Consider the following 22,515-nt stretch of genomic DNA (forward strand, 5'->3'; position numbering starts at 1 on the left):
ATAATCAAACAGTGATATTAGAGTTTTCTAAAATATTTAAATAAATTTTATTTTAAATAAAAGAAAAAAAGTCATACTATCAATTCTTTATTAATTCAATATTTTAATTGTCTAAATACTATTGGTGAAAGACTTTATAAGACATTCAAAATTGTACATTCCGATAAATGTTACAAGATTATTGCAGTCATATACATATACAATTAAAAATTTAAGAATGATTTTATATAAAGAATTTAAAATATCTTAATCGAAATTTTGAAATGAAATTTAAACAAATTATTTATCAGTCTGATTACTATAATGAAGAATAATTTGAGTTACATGAAAAAAATCATAATCTTTGTATAGATTAGACTAACATAGATTATCTTTAAAAAATTTGCTTAAATTTCTTGATCATTACTTTAATAACATTATACCCGTATGTTAAGCAAGAAATAAGTTGAAGACTTTTCTTATACGTCAAGAACATAATATACACTATATATTATATATATTGAAATATGTTATTAAATATGCAATTTAAAATAAATGATTAATAGAGAAGAATATCAGACGTGTCAAATGCGTGGATTTTACAACAGAAGGATTTAGATGTTATTCAATGTTATTTTTAGTTAAAATATTACATTTTCTTAAATGATTCCGTATTGACAATTTTATATGTTCTATAAAAAAATATAAAAGTAACAATTTCAACAATATCACACGAATGAAAATAATAGAATGTGTGATTTAAAAAAAAATATTTTTATAAGCTAAACGATGGTATTATAAAAAGAATTCTAACAATAATTATTCCATGATTTATATTGATTAATTTCTAAAACCTTCATGTGCATTAGTTATTAAAATCATAATACAGAAGTTCTCTGACAATCACAAATACATCATCCCTGTATTATTTTTCACTCTCATGCAATTTTACATTAAAAATACAACAAAATATGTTTATGAACTTACTCCACTTGTAACCAAAAGTTTCTTTGTGAACAATGTTCTATGTACAAGTTCAACTCTACATATCCACCATATTGATACATTGATCATCTAATTAACATCAGTTACAAGTTCACAAAGAATCACATAATATATATCTTTTTTATTAATAAGATATTTTTTTCAATCTCTAGGATTAACTAATATATTCTGATATATACTTTGGAGACTAGATCAATACATTTTTTTATCAGTCCTTAGCACTTTGCATCAATTTCATAAGATTGCACAGATAATAGTTATGTCCACTTCTTAATCTTGTTCCTTTTTTTTCTTTATACTATATTATATAATGTCACTATAACTACTGTACAATTGTATATTGTAACTTCACAGTAACAAATATTTGATTAATAAATATATTAACACTTTCGTGCATATTAATATTATAAACACTAATTCATTTCTCATTCAATGCTGTTATATGTCTATCTCTTTTCTTTCCCATTAAAATTTAAACAAGGGTGTCCTTTGAATTGTAGTAAAATCATAAAACTAAAAAGATGTGTAGTATTATGTCACTGATCACGAAAGTGTTAATAAATTTCATATACTAATAACATATTTTTTTTATAGCCGTTTATATATTTTTCTTTACATTATATGTTTTTTTTTTACAATCCAATAACTTAATTTTTTTGTTAAATTAAAAATTAAAATTAAAATAAAATACAAAAAATCATGATAAGCAATTAAAATAAATTTCTCAAATAAAATTTTTAAAATTATATATACAAATATATATATATATAAACAAAATATAACATCTGATAGAAGGAATATATCAACCGATATAAATAAAAATTCATTAATAATATAATTATTTCATAAACAATAATGTTTGCAAAGTATTAATTCTAAAATTTCTATAATTTAATATAAAATCACTCCGAAACGAAGACAAAAAACCATTCATAGTTTGTCATTTCGTGTTATATCGTTGTATCGTATGAATCTTCAACGTTTTTTAAAAATATAATGCTGACATATTGAATATTAACTCAAAATGAATATTTCATTATATCTATTTTAATTTCACAAAATTTATAAATTTAAATATGCATACTTAAAATATCAATGTTATTTCTGTACTATAATATTACTTCTTGTTAATTCACAATACATTTTGGTAATGTACTTGAAATATCACTTGAATTCATGAACACAGAATAGTTAATTTTAGTGAATATGTGCGTAGTGAAATAATTCTCCTGATATTGGACAAGACAAGATGTTCTTAAGTAATGAAAGATATAGTGCATTATAACAATATTATCTATGTAGAATACCTATAAGTATAGATAATCTAAAAAATATGGTTTCAAAGATATAGAGAGCTTTAATCTTTTATAGTTCTTTATAATGCTTATTGAATACAACAAGTGTTGTATGTAACGTAGATTTAAATCTATTTCGTTATTTTAATTTATACTAATTATCTTTCAGTGTTGCTTTAGTATTGTAATTCATTAAAATTAATTAAAAAATTCATTTTATGTGTATAATTTTAGAGGTTTTTTAAGATCTTAAGAAAAAATTGTATATAACTTTTTTTCTATCTTTTTGTTCTTTTTTGTTAAAATAAAATCTCAGGTACATACTTCTCACCCATCGTGCTTCTTCACCAACGTTTCCAGAGCTCTTGGTATACACAAAGGGCACAATATTTCCGGCTTAGTAGTCTCAGATAACATTTTTCCTAAGTATTGAGCTGTACATGGAAGAACTAATGATTCAGATGTTAGTAACTCGGTTTCCATCATTGGGATTACTTCAGTTTTATATGAGGCTAATGGAAAATGATGTCCACATGTGAATATCATTGTGTCTTCTTCAGTTTCGAGAAATCGGTATACTGCATCCGGATCCTAATTCCGGAATAATAAATGTTTATAATAACAACTATTGATTTAAAAAATATTTCAGTTGATGAAATGAATCTATTATAAATACATAATTTACCTTAATATGTACAAACGCTTTGGAGTCATGAATATTAGAAGACACAGTGCTTATAACTCCTTCCATCATTTCTTTTGAAGTATTATTTCCACTTGAACCTGGATATCCAGTCAACGGTGGTCCAAATTGATCAGCTGTTAAAGAAGATAACAGCTTAATGAATTCAAGAGTAGGTTGGCCTAAAAAGAATATTTAATAATTTAATATAATTTTTATTTTATATGAGAATTTAAAACTTCAGATTATTTACCTTGATCAATATGATGTAATAACATCGAACACACTTGAAGACAAAACTTAATAGAAAAATAGTTAATTGCAATGAAGTTTCTGGTTTCGGTATTATTTTTATTTATGTCTAAATATTTATCCATGATTTCTTGACTACAAAAATATTTATAGTTATGATTATATAAAAAGATATAAATAAATATATTAGACAAATAAATATAAATTTACCAGAATAATAATAATCCAAGGGGATAAAAAATCGATTGGATGTGCTCCAAAAATATATTTTCTATACTTTGCATTGGTAAATCGTGTTCAATCCAGAATTCAAGCGCATCTTGTAATATTTTAGACTTGATAGTATCCACTTCGTTTTCCATTTCATTCAAGAAAAACTTGATTACTTTTATAGCTTCATTAGTTATATTATTCCGAGATCGCGTAATTTTCTTTTCAGGAAATGCTCCGTTGCCTTTAAATAACTGATCTACAACATTCTTCATGGGAGTAGAAGCTCCTGAACTATCTTTAGTGGATATTTCTACTTTCTCTTGCTTTCGTAATTGGTTTTCTTTGAAAATAAGATTTTCCATCCATTCTTCTGAATCAGAACTACTGTCAGAATCAAAACTGGCCTCAAATATTCCCATTGGTGCGTTTTCTGATTTAACATCTTTACACATTTCTTCTAAGCCACCTTGACAATCGAACGTGTACAATTCTTGTTGAAGTGTATGTAAACTATTCAGCGATTTGCTCGCAGGAATTTTCATTTTGTTTTTGACGGCGCAATCGTTGACAGAATCGATCAGATTCTCCTCTACCTGTTTATTAAAAAGTTCAGTGTTTTTTCTGACATGACGTGTTGATGAAGACTTCTTTAAATGAGATTCATCCATAGACTTCCCATCTGTCTTTTCGCAATTTTCAGACTTCACTTTTGAGCAAGATTGAAGACTCAGTACATGTAAAATCTTTAACTGATACAAAAACGCATCAGAAATATTATGTTGCAACATAGCTATTTTTGAGCAAGCTTGATAGTTTCCCAACTCAATACACTAAAAACATGGATATAAAGTTATTAATTATACGAAATATTGATATTACTATAAAAATATACATTTAACTAATTCTAAATTAATCCTTTTGAGAATAATAAAAGAACCAACCTTTTCAATAATTCTCGATGAATCATATAAACCACAGAAATATTCTAATGCATGATTTAACGTCAATTCTCCTGGTGATTTTTCGATAAGGCTTAAAGGACGAACAACACCCGCTAAAGAGAGTACATCGTAACTTTGATAAGAAATAATAGGAGCGGGAATATTAGGAACTTGACTAGGCATGTCCAAAGCTACATGCGATGCGTGAGGGAGCCGTACAATTCGCTTTTTAATCAACACAAGCTTATCGTCGGTGTCACGTGTATCTTTTGTAGGAAGCCGGCCTAATTGTGCTCTACTATTATTACCCCAAGCTAAAATTGTACCACCTGAAAAAATACAGCAAAAAATGAAAACTCTGTCACTGGCAGACTATTCAACAATCATTTTGTCTTGGAACTAATACAAAAATCTTAGAAGCATAATAGGATAATGAAGTTAAAGTTTGTATTATAAACATAAAACTTGTCTTCTTGAAGCTTTTGTTAACATTTGATAACACAATATATTATATAATTAAATACCTGGTTGAATCGCAATCGTATAATCATATCCGCAGCAAACTCCAACAGTTTTTATTATAGGATTTATTTTTTCCTTCAATTCGCTTTCTGACTGGATTAATCTACTTTCATCATGAACATTTCCATTTCTCTCGCTCACCGAAGAATTCTTTACATCACCACTTAATTCTTGTTCCTCTTCGACTCGTTTGTAAGCATTATGCCTTGGAGGTACTTGTGCAAAGATTGAAGCAGGATTATAACACAATGGCGTAGGAATCAGCACTTCTCGTCTGCTACCATTGCCTATCTGACCATCCAAGTTCCTACCCCACGTATAAAGCGATCCATCCTTCGTTATGAGTGCATTATGGTGGCAACCAGTTGATATCTATCATAAGTGGCAAATATATTATAAAATTTAAGGGCAGAAAAAATGTTAAAATAAAAAATACCAAAATCAATGAACCGTGATAAAATGGGAATCTTGTTTAAAAGAATGCTTTAACTGACCTGTATGATATCCCCTTTGACTAAACTCGTATCTATGATGGTTGGTTTCAAATGCGTTTGAGCTTCTTCCAATGACCCAACATTTACATTTTTTAAACACATATTATCCAATTTTTTTCGCGATTCTGTACTGATACCGCACGCTCTTGCTTGTGCATTCTTATTTTGTGCATTACTTTCTAAGACTTCTTCGTTAATGTCATTATTTATGTTTGTGGAATCCGTGACTTTTTCAAACTCATCAATATTATCAAACTGTTTCAAGTCTCGTTGTTCCAATATTCGAGTTCGCTTTTGACTTTGTGCTTGCAATCGAAGAACTTGAGGACTAGCTCCCCATATGTACAATTTATTTGTATAACTAACGGCAAGCTAACAAAAAATAATGTTATTAGCAAATATATGTAATACTTTCTTATTTACTTAATATAATAAGTATATCCATGATCCAATAAATTTTTTTTACTTACATTATGGAAATATCCAGTGGCAATAAGAGATATTCTTTCTGATAATGAAACTTTCATTGGCACCGAACTCTTAACATTACTGCCCACACCTAATTGCCCAAAAATATTACAACCAAACGCATACACAACACCCTCTGTTGAAAGAGCTAATGTATGTGCATGGCCAGCACTAATGTAACGTATAACTGTACCAAGTAGAGACGTAACTAAGGTAGGAGTCATTTTTTTGTCCGTATTACCATGACCCAATTGACCATGAACACCCCAGCCCCATGTAAAAACTCTGCCGTCCGTAGTCAATGCTACTGAATGATACTGTCCAGCTACTGCATCAATAATGACTTCTTGAGCTAAAGAAGTAATTAATTCAGGAGTTGGACACTGTAGAATTTTCCCTAGACCCAATTGACCGAATTGACTTGATCCCCATGCATAAACGCCATTATTAGTTACCGCCAAAGTATGACAGTGACCACAAGATACGCTGAGAACTTCAACCTCCATGATCAAAAAAAAAGTTATAGCTTGAGGTGAACCATACCTCAACACGGATGGACCAGTTCCTAATAATTAATTTAAATATAAAGATATACATTTTTAATAATAAAAAAATATAAAGATATACATTTTTAATAATAAAAAAATATAAAGATATACATTTTTAATTATATATATTCACCTAAACAGCCTTGCACAGAACTTCCCCATGTATAAACATTTCCATTCCTAATAAGAGCAACATGAGAGAATCCAGCGCATAACGGCCTTCTTTTAAAATCAGCATCAAAATTGGTGTACTTATGATTCTAGTTTAAATTATATAAACACATGATTATCAATTAATACGAAATGATAAGCAATTTGTATAATAGTTACCTTTTTAAGCTCTAATAATTCAATGTTACATGTAATAGATTCTTGATGTAAAATAGATCTTTTATAAATCAAAGTCAGTAAAATTAGTAAAAAAGTTTCTATGATTTCTTCTATCAGTGTATCAGCCTCATCCTACATAAGAAATAAAAATACATGTCAATTATATGAATAAATAAACTAACTATTAATTAGTAAATCAATAATACATACATTTTCCATGAGATCTATAGAATCACATTGACTAGATTGAGAACTATGCGAAGTTGTTCTATTGCGTAACCGGCATCGCACTACTCTAGGTCTTATCACTGGATTCGTTGGATCGTATAATGTTACTAATCTCTAAAAGATATTTAATATAATATAAAATAGTATTAAAATAGTATAATATAAAAATATTAAGTTGCTTCTATTACTATATTATAAATGCAACCTAAATCTTACTTGAAGTACAAAAATTTGGGAGTCTTGAAGATTATCAAGAATAAATGACATATGACTTCTAGCTAACTCAGGATACACTAACATTGCTTGCATTAGACTTGGTTCACTGATACATATCAACAAACCATCTGAAATAAAATAAGCGTTTTATAAATATTTCAGCTTCAAACCATGTTATAATTATTGTTATGCATTACATGGTGTTGGTTGAAAATTGCTTAAGCTGAAAGTATGTATTGTCCTCATAAGAATATCTAGCATTTGTCCATAAAGACCCTTCTGTGTTGCTAAATGGTGCAACACTTCCCAAAGACACGTCTGTCCAGCGATATTAACTGCTAACAATTCATCGTAAAAAGAATTTGTAGATAAGAAATACCTAAAATTCAAATAACTTTTATCAAATATTTTCTCCACAAAAATTTTTTATAAATCATATCTGAACAAGTTTATCTAGATTCTTACAAAAATTCTTTATATATAGCCTTGGATTTTTGAGATGAAATTCTAAGTGTCCGTTCGATAAAAGCGAGAACACATAAGTTAGAAAGATGTATCCTTGGTGCTACAGGCAGTTCACTAATAGCAGGAGATGCTAAACAATGTGTGAGACAACGTAATAAATCAGCTGTATAACCAACAGACGCAAATTTTAACATACTCTTCATTATTCTACACTGAAAAAAGAGTAATCATAAAAATTATACATAAATTTAAATAAGAAAACAATGTTAACATCTTCTTTACCTCTACTTACTTTTGACAATTTATAGCAAGTCACAGCACGTGGAAATTCTTTGTTAGTCAAAAGTATATCACCAGCTTGCTCTAATAATTGTTGTGCATTAATGCCGAATACTATAGCCAATTTTGTCGCTTTCTCAAGATCATTATTTTTTAAAACTAATTCCATAAAAATTGATAATATTGATTTTCTGCAAACGAAACGATACATTTATTGCAAATTTTCATAAAATTGATAAGATGTGATAAAAATATAACACTGACCTTAAAACAATTTTATATACAGAATGATTTGTTACAATTATACAAGTATCCACATGAGGTAATTCAATTTTAATATCTTTTACTGCCTTTGGTAACGTGTATTTGTTTCTAATTTCTTCAGAATGTGTTGTTGGTGCACTATTCGTACAATCAATGGTTCTGTATACAGCGCGTATAACTTCTTTGCTATTCACTAAAGAAAAGTGACCAACAATGCACTCTGGATTGAATTTACCATTATCATTCTTACGAGTTTCGGATAATCTGTCCGATATTACGTACATCACACGTTGACTGACGTCAGTAATGAAAAAAAATCGTTGCGTTAATAAAACATTTTTACATGATTCAAATACTTTATGTGCTGATAAAGGTACAGTAGTAAAATTAGGTCCATATACCTGTAATTTCAAAATCGTTTATATGTCATATTTGTTATCAGATAATTAAAAATTAATAAAATATTTCTATACCAATATTTGATTTGTAATAGAATGATAACATGTATACAATTGTTGTCCATCCCTATCTAACTGAGACATCAGAAATACCTCTTTTGACATTGCTTCTGGTGTTATTTGATTCTGATTTACTTCTGTAGAAGAATCAGAATTAATACTTGTATTTTGAATATTTCGATTACTTGTAATGTCTGTAAAGTTAATAAAAGGATCTAATTAATGATCTATAAAATTTTACAATTTTTATTATGGAATTATGTATATGCATATACAAACCATGATATTGTAAATTTTCTCCTAATGTCTGACTTTTCGTTTCTATTAATTTTTGTCTAAGAATTGCAAGTTTGTCCACAGACAATTGCTTAAGTCCTTGCAATCTGGATCTAGTAGAAGCAAATATTCTAGTATTATCATACATGTCATTTGTATGCAACGCATTGTATGATTCTCCATTCTCTAAGTGCTGCAAACAACTGTATGTACGCTGTTCCAAAAGTAATCTCCACTGTCTTCTAGATTGATTTGTTATCAGAAGAGACACAATGTCATTACTTTGATCACGACAAATATGCAGACTGGCGATATTGCCCTTGATTTGTGTAACATTCGTTTGGTGGCCAGTTTCAAGATTTATAAATATAATCTCTCCATACTCAGTCCCAATAATACCAATCTCAGCAGGTATTATCGTACTTTGCCACCATACAATTGCAGTAGGCCTAAAAATTTTAAATTATGAAAATATAATGTGTGAAACATTAAATTATGATTATGTTCCATTAAAAGTCTAATTATGATATGCACTTTGAATGAGATGATTGCGAACTAATAGGAGGAAATGAAGTTATATCATCACTAGTCCATCTTCTATCCTTTTCACAATTTTCATCTACAAAGTACAGAGCAGGGATTATATATACAGATCCATCAACACTTGTGCAGAGCAACCATGATCCCATAAAGTTAAAACATAAGGCTGAGATTTGCTTGTGAGACCCTTGGAACCAAGGTATTCTTTTAATCACTGCAGTAGATACTGAGTCTTTCTTATAATATAAAAAAATTTCAGCATTTCCTGTCACAAGCGCTAGGAACAATCTCTTTCCATATTCACACTGTGTACTGTGTTGTATCTCTGTTGCTTTGATCAAACATTGTAATTTAAATAGACTTTTCTCACTAAAACTTGTCATTGGCTGAAAGCCTTCCGTGCCTATTTCTGCAATCATTATATATGTATGACTATTGGTAATTTTAATACTACCTGGAAAATATAAAACATTACATTAAATTCTGCTACAGAAAGATCCTCTTAAAAATTGTTATACAGTATATCACAAGAAAAACATATATAATACACCTACATAATACACATTACAACACCTATATAATACACATTTATAAATTTCGAACTGAATAATTCTTACAAAAACAATACGTCATCGTTAAATTTTAAAGGCATAACAAATTTTATATTTACAAAACTCCATACAATTAAAATATACAACATGGCCTAAAAATTAAAGAAGTAAAAGAGATCATTATAAATTTCTCTGACTTACAAATATTTAAATCAGTTATTGATTTTTTAAAGTACACAATAAATTATTTGTCATGTGCATAATCTCAAAAAGCATGTGGGAAAATTTACATAAAATTCAACGATCGTATTATTCTATTTGTGATTTTGATTGCATAGTATGTCGGGTTAAATATTTACGAGTATATCACAAGATGTTATACCTGTGTTTATGTACTTGTAAAATAATACAATTGACGAGAAGAAAGCTTCGCCTGTTAAGAAATACTTGTGCTAAAAATAAATGATTGCAAAAGTAATCTAGACCAAATGTCACATTGCGCATTCCGTCGGAACGTATTTATTTTTTCTTATGCGAGGAGAACGAAGAGGATCAATTATTTACAGCGCATTACATTTTTATGGTAACACCGCAGTCAAATTTCTAAACGTCAGAATATCAAGGTTAGATTGCGTTACAATCATCGGAGTGACCATCGTGAAGAGATTGAAATTACTAGTTTATCTTGCAAGTCAATATTTGTTCCGTATGCGCCTTGACACGGTTCGAGTGCAGTCGCAAATCCGTTTTAATATTTCTGGCGCGAAATGTGCGAATGATGTGACTCGTTAATCAATTACGTATGTAAATTCTGTAATAAATATCGCAAACGTTTTCTATAATCATTATACTCGCTCATTCCGTTTAATGAAATTAAAACCTAAGCATTTCTATTTCTTAAATTGTTTAAATTAACCTCAATAAATATTTTTGTACATGTATTTTTTTTTTTTTTATCTCTGTCAAAAATCACTCTTTACAGAATTCATGTATTTTCTAACCTATCGATATAAAATACAACATTGGAATTTCACAAAACTTAAAAATTCGAATAATAGAACAAATTCGTAAGGCAGATACGCATTTCTCAGTTGGTAAAACTGGTAACATTTGTACGTCGCTACTTCGCACAGTAGTATCATTTGAAGTGCGCATCAGAAAAAGTGGTGTACGATAGCGAAAATCGACAGATCAGTGGCGAATAAGTTTTACGTTTTTTTTTTTTAGAAAGAAGATACTGAAGAAAACGGTGTATCGTACGGTTGATGCGTAACTGAAAGAATTGACAATGGGTTCGAATAAACGGCACAAAACCGAGAAAAGTCGGGACGCTAAGAAGAAGCGTCATCGTAGCCGTTCACGAAGCTATACGCCTGAACGTGAGAAATCGGAAAAGCACAGACATCACAAAAAGCATAGAAGAAAAGAGCGCAAGGATTATGATAGCGATGGTTATTATCTGATTCATTATTTTTAAACTAGACGAGTACGTTGGCTCGGTTGCTTTTCTCAATGTCGCATGTTTTAGTAGAGGTATTAACTATGCGCGCACCGTCTAAAAAACCTCGTAATTACTTACGAGCGGTTTTAGATAAGCTAAAGTACTTTTCATCAAACTTTGTCGTTTCCCATCGTGTTTCGATAGTAATGTCGTGTTTCGTCTGCGCAGACACGTATTTATCGATTTCAAGTTACAAGATTAAATAATTTGGAAGGGATCAAAGCGAATAATAATGTATACTTTGCATAGGTACATAAGCATTTACTATGATGAGCATACGATAGTTAATATCAGTTAATACTGCTGTTTATTTCATTTCAGTCGAAATAGTTAATGCACCTCCACCCCCAAAAATCTCTAAGTCTTCACATCCGTCAACGCCTCCACCTCCTGAAATTTCAAAGCAGCATAGTCCGTCGCCAAGCAAAGGCGGCGGGACACAAACCTCTCTGTCCATCGAGGAGACTAACAAATTGAGAGCAAAGTTAGGTTTGAAGCCTTTAGAGGTTGACAGTGGCCCAAAAGATGATCCTAATAAGATTAAGGATGACTTGGGAGAATTTTATCACAAGCCTGCTCCTGATGTTAATGAAAAGTTAAAGACACAGAAATTAAAAGAGAAAATTGGTACTCAGAAACAGAAGAGATTGATCGAGGCCAATTTAGCCAAAGTAAAAAGTTTAGGTGAATGTGATTCTGATGATGATACCAAAAATTGGATTGACAAAACCAGACGTTTGGAGGAAGAAAAGAAAAAAGCAGAAGAAAGGGTATTTTTGAAGTGTTTCAAATGTATAGTACACAATTAATATATCCTTAGTTAACATTCTAATCTTTTTTATTTCTATACTAGGCAAAAATGTTAGATCAATTAGATGAAGAATTTGGAATTGGAAATTTGGTTAAAGAAGAAATTCACGCTGCCCGCAATACGGCTTACACTGAAAAAAATTTGAAGGGCCTCAAAGTGGAACACAATATTGTAAGTATTTAGATCAATGTTATTATAATTATTTCAATTATTTACATTACGACGTTCAACAGGACAAATTTGAAGAAGGTAAGACACTGATCTTAACACTGAAAGATCAGGAAGTGTTAGAAGAAGGCGATGATGTGCTCGTTAATGTAAACATAACGGATGAGGAACGTTATCAACGTAATATTTTCAACAAGACGAAAAAGTCTGGTTACGATGCATACGACGACGATAATTTCGATGAATTCGGATTCCCAAAGAAAACGATTTTAGAAAAATATGATGAAGAAATCGAAGGGACGAAAAAAGAGACTTTCACTCTAGGTGTTAATAATATCAAAGATGTCAAACAGAACAAACTTGACTACGTAAAACAACGTTTAGCAAACAAACGATTAGAATCATTGCAATTAATAGAGCCAAAACTGGCTAGTGAATATTATAATGAGGAAGAACTTGCAAAATTTAAAAAGCCAAAGAAAAAGGTAAAATTTTATGCCATTTTTGACCACTGTGCAATTAACATTTTTGTTATTATTTATTACTTCAGGTTCGAAAGATTAGGAAAAAATTAAAAGCGGAAGACTTAATTCCTGAAGATAATGATTATCTTCGAGATCTTGGAAGTAGAAGAACCAAACGAACTGAGGATGTAAAAGAAAATGATGCTTTAGATGTAGATGATTTAGGAGGTATTTCGTGTATTTCTTAGAAATTACAATCATCTCTTGACATTCAAATTATAAATTAAATTGATTTTTCTTCATTTCCAAGCTCCCGCTGAAGATCTCAGTGGAATAAAATTGGAAGAAGATGACAAAGAGCTGGAATTACAATTGGCGTTAAAGAAAGCTCAAAAACTGAAGGAATCACAATCGTCAAGTATTGAAAAGGTTGTTGAAACCATAAAGCAAGAGCCTATGGGCTCTGAAGAAAATCAATCTGGAAATATCGTTCTTAACGCCACTGCAGAATTTTGCAGAACTTTAGGAGACATTCCTACTTATGGTCTTGCCGGGAATAGGGAAGAAAATGGACAAGAACTAATGGTATTGAATGTTCTTTCTCAAGGTTCTTTCTCAAACGGTATTATTTGAATCTCTTTTCTTTTAAAATAAAAAAATATAGGACTTTGAAATGGATGGAGTCAAAGAGGAACCTCCTGCAAACGAAGAGGAAGATGATGGCCGTGGCGCGTGGAATACTGTTCATTTAGGTATCTGCAATATCCAAGAACAATCTTTTACACTGTAGAAATCTTGTGCAATCGTTTTATATTTTACAAACAGATGAAAGTACGTCAGAACCAGTAGCAATGGAAGCTGCGATTTTGGATGCAGAACCTTCGCTCGGGCACGGCGTTGGTGGAGCGTTAAAACTCGCTATGAGTAAAGGTTATTTACAAAAAGAGGATAGTAGTAGACCATCGGCGTCTCGTTTCGCTCATCTACAGGCTCAAAATTACTCGATAGAGGACAAGACTTACGGGTATGTATGGAATATAACTATCATTCAATACAAGAAGCTTTCTCACATATTTGAAAAGAAAAATTAGTGTGAGAAATATTCTTCTATTGAATGCACACCAACGAATCTTGTTAGACGAGTCTCTAGTGAATTTCAAACTGTTAGTTAACAGTCGTAAATAGAGAGCTCAGATTTCGGTGCTCGGAAAATGGATGATCTGCTACCGCAACAAGAGATTAACTACTTTGTCGGAGATGATGAAAGGCCTGAGAAGAGAGTAGGATTGATAGAGGTATGTTTATATTATGCGATTTTACTGTTCCAAGCGAGGTCTGTACGAGCGTTCTAGACAAGTCCAAGTATGGATCGAAGTTGCCATTAACATAATTAGTAAGAAAAAAAAGTTCATCTGCTATCAGCATAATTTTGTATTATTGCATTTCGTACATGCATGTTCAAGTATGGACAATAAAATAACCTTTAGGATAAAGACTTAGACATGCTCTTGGTTTAAACTTAAATTTTTTCAATATTTATCGGTATACGTTTTATTAAATATGTCACAAAAATTAATCTTTTTTTTTAAGAGGAATGATTACTAATAATTTACTATATAATTAGTTAATATATTAGTTAACTTAAATATATTTCTCATAAGTATATACGATTGATTACGATAATTATATCGACTTGTTTAGATTCGTATTAATTTAATCGCATAATGTAATGTATCTTGGAATTTATAAATTTTTTGTTCGCGGTAACATAAATTTCGAAACACCGAATTCCACGAGCTATCGTTAAGGTTTACATTTAAATAAAGCTTATTGTTATTTGTATTTCTTTCTGTTTTCTAGAGATGATGACAAATTTGGTAGAAGGGATCGTTTCAATGGTCCAACGTCAGAGTTCAAAGAGAAAGATGGTTTCAAACCAAACGTCAAGCTGGAATACATCGACGACGATGGTCACGTTTTAAGTGCAAAGGAAGCTTTTCGATATCTCTCGCATAAATTCCATGGGAAAGGCCCAGGAAAAAATAAGGTCGACCTATTTGTTTTCTATATTCTACCTTCTTTAAACTACGAGATGTAGACTGAATGCAACTTCGATTTATATAGGTTGAGAAACGAATGAAGAAAGCAGAACAAGAAGTTTTAATGAAGCGAATGTCATCTACAGACACGCCTCTGGGAACGCTTAATTTACTGCAAGCAAAACAAAAAGAAACTCAGTCGCCATACATAGTACTCAGTGGAAGCAAACAAATGCAAACGTAAAAGAATTTCATATTGCTGTATAATAATAACAGCTGTAAGAAATTAATTTCACGAAACTCATGACTGTCTTTCTCTTTTTTCAGGACTAGCATATCGAAGTCAAAACATTAAGTCTTAGAGTTAATTTCTATAAGATCTGTATATAACGTAGAGGCAGAAAAAATCTTTTATCGGCACACTTTTTCAGACAGAATAGTACATTAATATTGTCGGAAAGCAAATAATTGCACATTTCTCCTTTAATTTGTTAATCACTTACATGATAATAAAACACTTAGACTACAAAGGGAACTAATTTTTTTCACAAATATGTCTGTCCTTGTCTCACGCTATCGCCCTTGTTTACCGCGCGAATATGTCCGTCCTTGTGCAACGCTATCGCCCTCCTTGTCTACCGCATAGATATGTCTATCCTTGTCGCACGCTATTGCTCTTGTCTACCGCACATATATGTCTGTCTTTGTCACACGCTAGTGCTCTCTTTGTCTAATGACGCCAGACAAGGAAAGCAACAGTGTGCGAGAAGGACATCCTTTGATCTATTGAAAAAAAAATTCAACTTTTTACACACGCGTTTTTCTAGGACAAAACACACATAGAAAGAAAGCGCGGAGCCTAATTTTAAGGAAGCATATAAAAAAGTTCGCAAATTATTCCTCTTAATTAGGTCTTTTTCGTAATTAGTGCAAACTGTTACAAAATGGACATAGTGGCGCCATCTAGCGGTAATTCAGTGGTACTATTTATTTATAAGAATATTTATTCTGCATTTTACGGGTCAAATGTGGTGTGAAAAAAAAGCTAAGAGTCTAATTGGGGTAATACAATCGCCAAAAGTAGAAAATTCAGTTTTTAGTACCACCGAGTTCTCAACAGATGGCGCCACCGTTGCTTCCAAACTGACAGGTGACAGTTTCTCCGCAAATTACGAGACGAAATTAATTAAGAGGAATCATTTGTGAACTGTTATGGTTGCGGCTTCGATTTTAGAGACCCTAAGCTTGCGTTTTACGTTATATACAGTTTAAGTATAGTTTACGTATATAAAAAATGTTTCCATTTCGTTCACGTTAGTAGTAGCGCCAGTAATGAGTGCATAATTTCGCGCAAACTATAGTGAATATTAGATTCAGATTTATTTGCGAACGTAACTGATAGCATTATCTTTGAAATATATGTTCGTGGAGTGCAAATTTGTGGCGTGAAAAATTAAAATTAATTATTCCCTTCATATGGTTGTAGAGCGTTTAGTTCTACCGTTCTGCCACAACGCTAGTGTTTCTTACCCCGTAAAACAGAGAAATTTTCATTTGCGGAAAAACCTAATTTAGCGAAATGAATTGTGAACTTTGGCGATTGTATTACCCTAATTAGACTCTTAGCTTTCTTTTCATACCACATTTGACCTGTAAAATGCAGAAATAAGTATTCTTCTAAATAATTAGTACCATTGAATTACCGCTAGATGGCGCGACCATGTCCATTTTATGACAGTTTGCACTAATTACGAAAAAAACCTAATTAAGAGGAATAATTTGCGAACTTTTTTATATGCTTCCTTAAAATTAGGCTCCGCGCTTTCTTTCTATGTGTGTTTTGTTCTAGAAAAACGCGTGTGTAAAAAGTTGAATTTTTTTTTTCAATAGATCGAAGAATGTCCTTCTCGCACACTATTGCTTTCCTTGTCTGGCGTCATTAGACAAAAAGAGCACTAGCGTGTGACAAAGACAGACATATATGTGCGGTAGACAAGGAGAGCAATAGCGTGCGACAAGGATAGACATATCTATGCGGTCGACAAGGAGGGCAATAGCGTTGGACAAGGACGGACATATCTGTGCGGTAGACAATGAGTCTGTCCTCGTCTAATACTGCTGCGCTCCTTGTCTGCTCCATTATATAATTCTGTCCTTGTTTAACAGTGTTGCTCTCCTTGTCTGCCACATTGCATAACTTGACAGCTAGCACTTGTGTCTATGTATTGATCAAATTTGTATTTGTAAAAAGAAATTTGTTAAACTAATTAAAAGGTTAAATTTATGAACTTTTGCAGATGCAGAAGGTTCTTATATTTTGTACATTTTTTTATACATTTATATATTTTTATATATTTTTTGCAATTTTTACAAATCTTAGAATAGATAATGGGTAAAGGATTGAAATGTCTTGCCAAATGAAGTTGAACTTTTATCATACAAAATTGATAAATTTTTACGTACAAGGTAACCTTAGCAATCCTATTATTACTATATGCAATACAATTACAGATTACACTACCATATATTTGAGATAATAAACTTGTTATGAAACTTGCAACTGAAAAAGAAAGTTGTATAACGAATAGTGCTGGTCAACTGTGATTACGATTACAGTGTTTTGTTAACTAAAAAATTTTTAAATTATACTGGTCATAAATTTATGAGATAGATAGTATAAAAATACGTTAAATGTCTGTGGTAATATAGTTATTTATTTTATACTTGAAGTTTTATCATAAGGGAACATTACAGTTGTCTATGATATGATCGAAATGTCGTATTCATATATATTTTACAGAAGATTTGAAAAAGCTTTATTTACATTACAAGTCAGATATGCAAAAAAAATGGATGTATGAAATTTTCGATATAATTTTCTCGGTGTGTATAAAACAGTATAAACTCATATTTTGTCACAGTTCCTTTTTTTCCCAGTAATGATGCTCTCTCTCTCTCTCTCTCTCCCCTCCCCCCTATACCTAAAATATTTCCTCTTCTTTAATCAAATAAATTGACTGCTATCACAATAAAATTAAGTATGGGGAACAAACGACTGTCCACGGTTGCATCTTATTATGTATATCGACATTAGAATAATAGTTTCTATATACTAACAGTAACATGTGCATAAAAGCTATAAATATATTAACGTTACCTCTTAATTGTTCATCACAATTTACGATTAAAATTCCTAGTTTTACCTACCCGTAAAAATCGCTATTCGGAAGATAGAAACTTTAATACTATAAAATACTTTATCCTTCCTAGTGGTTGCTATACAAACTTACAGAAACATTCTTTGTATTTCCTCATTTTACAATATGTTACTTTGAAGTGAAAAATATTTATCGCCTTGTTATAGACGGAAAGATCAATCGAGACACGCGATAAGAGTACGAATTTGCTATTGATATTATTTTGAGTATTTTTTTATGAACTACGGCATCATTATTTCATATTTAAAAAATGATCTCTTTCCCTATAAGAATGTTAAAACGATATTAAATATTACATATATATCCCTGATATCACAAGGCTTTCCTTTGTGCAAAAATAGTAATAATACTTGCTGATTCCTCGAATCTTACACAGTGCACAATAATTATATAAATTATATCTTATAAATATGTTTTGAATATACACAAGATGTTTACAGTTTAAAAACATTTTTTTTTCTTTTTTTTTTAAAAAGTTTGGCACTTCGCTCGACGATTTATACAAAATTAATAGGAATTCTTCGTAATTGAATGAAAAAATTATTGTTTTATCGTCAAAACTATGTTTTTATTAATGCAACGATATATTTTGTATCGTTAGCCAGGAATTGTTGAACAACTTGGAAAGACTATCGAAAATTTAAATTATCTCATCCATTAATAAACTTGCTACGTGGCTAAATAAAGATTTCGGGCAACTATATACTAATAACAAAAGATGTATCATTAATCGAACAAACAACGTTTATTCCTTTAATTTAATATTTATTTCTTAAACGAATTCCTATCAATTTTGTAATAAACTAGTGTACATTTTGATACAGATATGACTCCTACTTGCTGGATTGTAAGAAATTTAGTAACACGTTACTTTATTAAATAATATATCCTCCAATTACGATTATCTACAATTCTGTTATTTCGCAAAAGTCAATAGAAATCGTGTTACTGTCGTTCCAAACAAACCTCTCATCAGCAATGAATATATTATATTAATTTCTGAGAATTACTAAGTCGGCTGTACTCATTCTTCTTAATTCTTCTTCTCTAAATTTCTCATTTATCTATATACATGATACGTACTATGTTTGACGCACACACCCATACATACGCATGCACACAATATTCGCCGTGTTTTTATATATTATAAATTGACTTTGTTATATATAAGTTTTGCTTCTCTTCCGTTCTTTATCACTTGATATTAAAATCATTGGTACAAGTAAAAGGAAAGTGCGAGTCTCAGCATATTTTGATCAACAAACTGCTCCTTACGAACGACGGATATATCTTGTTAAAAAATGAAAATTGATCGTTGCCGTATCAAAAAGTTATTGTAAGATATATAAGAGAGAACGACAAATATAAAGGTAAAACCTGGACAATGTTCCGTTCCGTTAGCTTTTCGGATAGACTTTTCTCAAGTTAGTTATCTTCCAAGGTATCTTCCGTGAACGCAGCATCATCAGCAATTGTTATCTGTTCAACGTCTCCATATTCTGGCTCTGGCCGTTCTTGCTCACACCTTCGTCCTGGCCGCTTGGACTTGGAAATCTCGTTGGCTTTATCGACTTTAATTTCGTTGTTCCGCCATATCTGAAGTTCACGTCGCTACAGGAATCCAGCGGATGTATCGTTCCAGTTAAACTCGTCACGTTGTCGTCATTTGTAACTTCCAACTTGGTAATCGGTACTTTCTTAACGGATCCCAGCTCGTAAGCGGACTTGGACGACTTCAGCTTTATCTTCGCGTTCAATGGCAGCGAAGCCGATTTTTCTAAGTTGATTGGCTGGATCTTCAAATGATTATCATCGTTCTGCGGTATGTCCTGCTCTTCGGTCGAGTTCATCGCGTCGGTGATTTGAATGTCAATGTTGACGGTTTTCGGATCGTTCTCGTCGTTTCTGACAACCTGTTCGCTTGCGTACTCGTTTCTAAGAGCGGCCAATTGTGCTCGTTGCTTCTGAATATGATTGTGCGAGTTCGAGAAAAACGACGAGACTTTCTCGAGTTTTGTGGCCAAGTTTGGTTGGCTCAGCGTGGATTTTAAAGGATAAGGGGGATCCACTACGCTGTTATTTTTCAAGAAATTGTGAGATTCTCTTCCTGTCGAGTTACTTTTAATCATTCCCATTTTGTTGTTGTCCTCGATCACTTTTAGAGGGAACGATCGGCCGGTTGTGCTTCTTCGTTTCTCAGCGAGACTCAGCTGAGCAATTATTCGACGAATTTCACCAGGAAATTCAATGTCTGGACGAGTTTCGGAGAGTTGTTGAATGAACGCACCCAATGTGGCGACAGTAACTTCGAGACTACGGTTGTGAGACTCAAGTTTCAATAGAGTCGATTGCTGTACTGATCGTCCTGTCTCCAAACGGTGCAAGTTACTCATAGTAATCTATAAATATAATTTGATTTATTTTAGAAATAGTAAAAATGTATGACTTTCAAATAAGATTAACTTTGAGGGAATTTACTTCGAGTTGCTCATTGAGTTGAGCGACTTCTTGCGTAAGTTGCTTGTTAAGTATTTTGAACTTCTCCAGACTTTCGATTTGCGGTTTCACCGACATCATTTCTTCCTGCAATACTTGGTATTCCACTCTGTATTCGTTCAATTGCTTCGTAATCTCCTGATCCGGATAGAATACGCGTTTCATAACACGATCCAGAATCTCTTTATCCACAGCTGGCACACGTGTCTATAATTAAATAAAATAATGAAGAAATAATAATAGTCATCTTCGGAAGTTATTTAATCCACAAGTGTCTTTCTTTCTTACTTTAAGGTATTCCATAATTTCTTCAAAACTGTCGCACATTAATAACTGATCTTGGTGTTCTTCTAATAAAGCCATCGATACTCGGAAAAGTACCTCAGTGCTTTCCAAAAACAGTAAATCTACAACGATAAATATAGAAAATGAATATTTTAAAAATAAGAATTTGAAAATAAATATCTCTACAAGTGAATTTGTTTTCACCTTGTTTTACTTACCAAAAACTCTAGTGACAAAACCAAGTGGAAATTGACTGGCAAATAGAGTTAATAACCATGGTGCAGCGTACAGCGTAGGAGAAACTTCATGCTTGTCGAAATGATTATAAATTGTTGATAACCTATCGTGCAATAGCCTAGATAATTGATACAGATACAATTGCAATGCTGCCATGTCGGGAAGATACAATTTCCTTAGGCCTCTTCGGAACATTAAGTGTCGCAGAAGAAAAAAGGCTTGATCTTCTGACATCTATTAAAAACAGTATTAAAAGAAATGCAATACATTATGTTTTAAGAAAAAATATTCATTAAAAACAATTAAAAATAAACTAATTACAAAAAATATTTAAACTCACATGTAACAGAAGGACCCCAGCCACGAAACTAAGACCTTGACAATAACCAACTTCATGATCCAAAAGCGAGTAAGCTTTCAATAAATTGAATAAAGCTAACTGTCCAGGTCCCAGAGGTGAACTGAAATACGGATGGTTTGGAAATGTTCGCCCCAAGTCTATTAAAATTGCATGTTGTTGAGACGTGAGTTGTTTTAAAAGTAAATCGTATGCTGTATTGTAATTAGGAAAATCGTGCGTGTCTATAGGCGGTTGCTTCAAACAAAATTGTTCGGCCAAAAATTGCCATACTTCTCCTCTTTTTCCTTTTGGTACACCTACATCGATATAAATTATATAACACACACATATATATAATTTTTAGGTTCAGAAATAATAAATCTGATACTTAAATTTTTATAGCGACCTACCTTGTTTAATAGCGTGTAAAAGCATTTGATTATCACATTTTGTAGAGATCCTTGACTCCTTACTTACAAGAAGGTCCCACACTTCTACTAATTCACGAGCGCAGCTACTAAGTTCATCATATTCCAATTTTATTCTCTTAACAGTCGCTTCCTCTTGGCGAACTAGACAAGTACATTTTTAGATAATTATATTCTTATTATTCACAAAAAGATATGACATATTACATACCTCTAAGTCTCGCATTCTCCTTCTCCATGCGTATAAGTATCAATTGCTGATTGATTGCTTTCTTCCAAAGTTCCCTCAATTCTTGTTTTGTTCTGCGCGCTGGCATCATTTGAGGGGATTTAATGATACTAATATTTCCTGGTTTATCACTTTCCTTTTCGTGATCTTTATTAGGAGTTACGACTCGATTCAAAATAGCTTGTCTCCACGAGCTATTCGAATGCACCGAATTGTTTCCATCCGCCTCGGTTGGAGACATTTTTGGCGAATTTCCCACCTTCAGGAATCTATTCGAAAATATAATTGTCAAA

The 22,515-nt window shown here is 31.7% G+C and overlaps 3 protein-coding genes across 7 annotated transcripts in view; 1 reads left to right on the plus strand and 2 right to left on the minus strand.

Moving 5' to 3' along the window:
* Positions 1 to 1,824: 1,824 nt before the first annotated feature.
* LOC122537226 lies at positions 1,825 to 10,667 on the minus strand. The gene is made up of 20 exons (XM_043670249.1): positions 10,389 to 10,667; positions 9,450 to 9,909; positions 8,919 to 9,364; positions 8,655 to 8,833; positions 8,182 to 8,582; positions 7,931 to 8,108; positions 7,639 to 7,850; positions 7,371 to 7,552; positions 7,174 to 7,301; positions 6,940 to 7,071; positions 6,730 to 6,861; positions 6,533 to 6,659; positions 5,854 to 6,416; positions 5,384 to 5,755; positions 4,892 to 5,261; positions 4,368 to 4,696; positions 3,424 to 4,256; positions 3,215 to 3,348; positions 2,965 to 3,143; positions 1,825 to 2,870 (listed from the first exon to the last, which is right to left on the minus strand). Exons 2-20 carry the CDS (start codon positions 9,872 to 9,874, stop codon positions 2,607 to 2,609), a joined length of 5,586 nt encoding a protein of 1,861 aa, XP_043526184.1. The 5' UTR covers positions 9,875 to 9,909; positions 10,389 to 10,667; the 3' UTR covers positions 1,825 to 2,606.
* Positions 10,668 to 11,131: 464 nt separating this feature from the next.
* On the plus strand, positions 11,132 to 15,524 carry LOC122537212 (U4/U6.U5 tri-snRNP-associated protein 1). 2 transcript variants are annotated; one of them, XM_043670233.1, is made up of 11 exons: positions 11,134 to 11,457; positions 11,829 to 12,277; positions 12,361 to 12,489; positions 12,552 to 12,971; positions 13,037 to 13,178; positions 13,261 to 13,535; positions 13,615 to 13,702; positions 13,776 to 13,974; positions 14,811 to 14,997; positions 15,075 to 15,229; positions 15,317 to 15,524. In XM_043670233.1, the coding sequence occupies exons 1-11, from the start codon at positions 11,295 to 11,297 to the stop codon at positions 15,342 to 15,344; spliced, it is 2,235 nt and encodes a 744-aa protein (XP_043526168.1). In that variant the 5' UTR covers positions 11,134 to 11,294; the 3' UTR covers positions 15,345 to 15,524. The 2 variants fall into 2 exon arrangements, 1 of the variants encoding a protein (XP_043526168.1); XR_006308568.1 differs by lacking the exons at positions 15,075 to 15,229; positions 15,317 to 15,524 and adding an exon at positions 14,119 to 14,245 and having other exon boundaries at positions 11,132 to 11,457; positions 14,811 to 14,946.
* Positions 15,525 to 17,683: 2,159 nt separating this feature from the next.
* LOC122537209 (TBC1 domain family member 1) overlaps positions 17,684 to 22,515 on the minus strand; it is a 30,856-nt gene continuing 26,024 nt past the window's right edge. For all 4 annotated transcript variants that reach the window (XM_043670230.1, XM_043670229.1, XM_043670231.1 and 1 more), the window contains 7 exons: positions 22,205 to 22,491; positions 21,976 to 22,137; positions 21,566 to 21,882; positions 21,207 to 21,459; positions 20,992 to 21,110; positions 20,686 to 20,910; positions 17,684 to 20,606 (listed from right to left, as the gene is read on the minus strand). In XM_043670230.1, coding sequence (XP_043526165.1) covers positions 19,683 to 20,606; positions 20,686 to 20,910; positions 20,992 to 21,110; positions 21,207 to 21,459; positions 21,566 to 21,882; positions 21,976 to 22,137; positions 22,205 to 22,491 — 2,287 coding nt within the window. In that variant the 3' untranslated portion in view covers positions 17,684 to 19,682. The remainder of the gene's footprint in view (positions 20,607 to 20,685; positions 20,911 to 20,991; positions 21,111 to 21,206; positions 21,460 to 21,565; positions 21,883 to 21,975; positions 22,138 to 22,204; positions 22,492 to 22,515) is intronic.

This window comes from Frieseomelitta varia, unplaced genomic scaffold (assembly GCF_011392965.1).
Source record: "Frieseomelitta varia isolate USP_RPSP 00005682 unplaced genomic scaffold, Fvar_1.2 scaffold_894, whole genome shotgun sequence".
NCBI lineage: Eukaryota > Metazoa > Arthropoda > Insecta > Hymenoptera > Apidae > Frieseomelitta > Frieseomelitta varia.

What these genes read in the sequence shown, in the direction of transcription:
- LOC122537226 (XM_043670249.1), bottom strand. Translation starts at nt 9,874, where the DNA reads ATGATTGCAGAAATAGGCACGGAAGGCTTTCAGCCAATGACAAGTTTT. An exon ending in CCCAAATTTTTGTACTTCAA is followed by an intron (nt 7,072 to 7,173) that starts GTAAGATTTAGG and finishes AATATCTTTTAG; the next exon opens with AGATTAGTAACATTATACGA. An exon ending in AAGCGTTTGTACATATTAAG is followed by an intron (nt 2,871 to 2,964) that starts GTAAATTATGTA and finishes TTCCGGAATTAG; the next exon opens with GATCCGGATGCAGTATACCG.
- LOC122537212 (XM_043670233.1), top strand. Translation starts at nt 11,295, where the DNA reads ATGGGTTCGAATAAACGGCACAAAACCGAGAAAAGTCGGGACGCTAAG. An exon ending in TTAAAAAGCCAAAGAAAAAG is followed by an intron (nt 12,972 to 13,036) that starts GTAAAATTTTAT and finishes TTATTACTTCAG; the next exon opens with GTTCGAAAGATTAGGAAAAA. An exon ending in GGAAGCAAACAAATGCAAAC is followed by an intron (nt 15,230 to 15,316) that starts GTAAAAGAATTT and finishes CTCTTTTTTCAG; the next exon opens with GACTAGCATATCGAAGTCAA.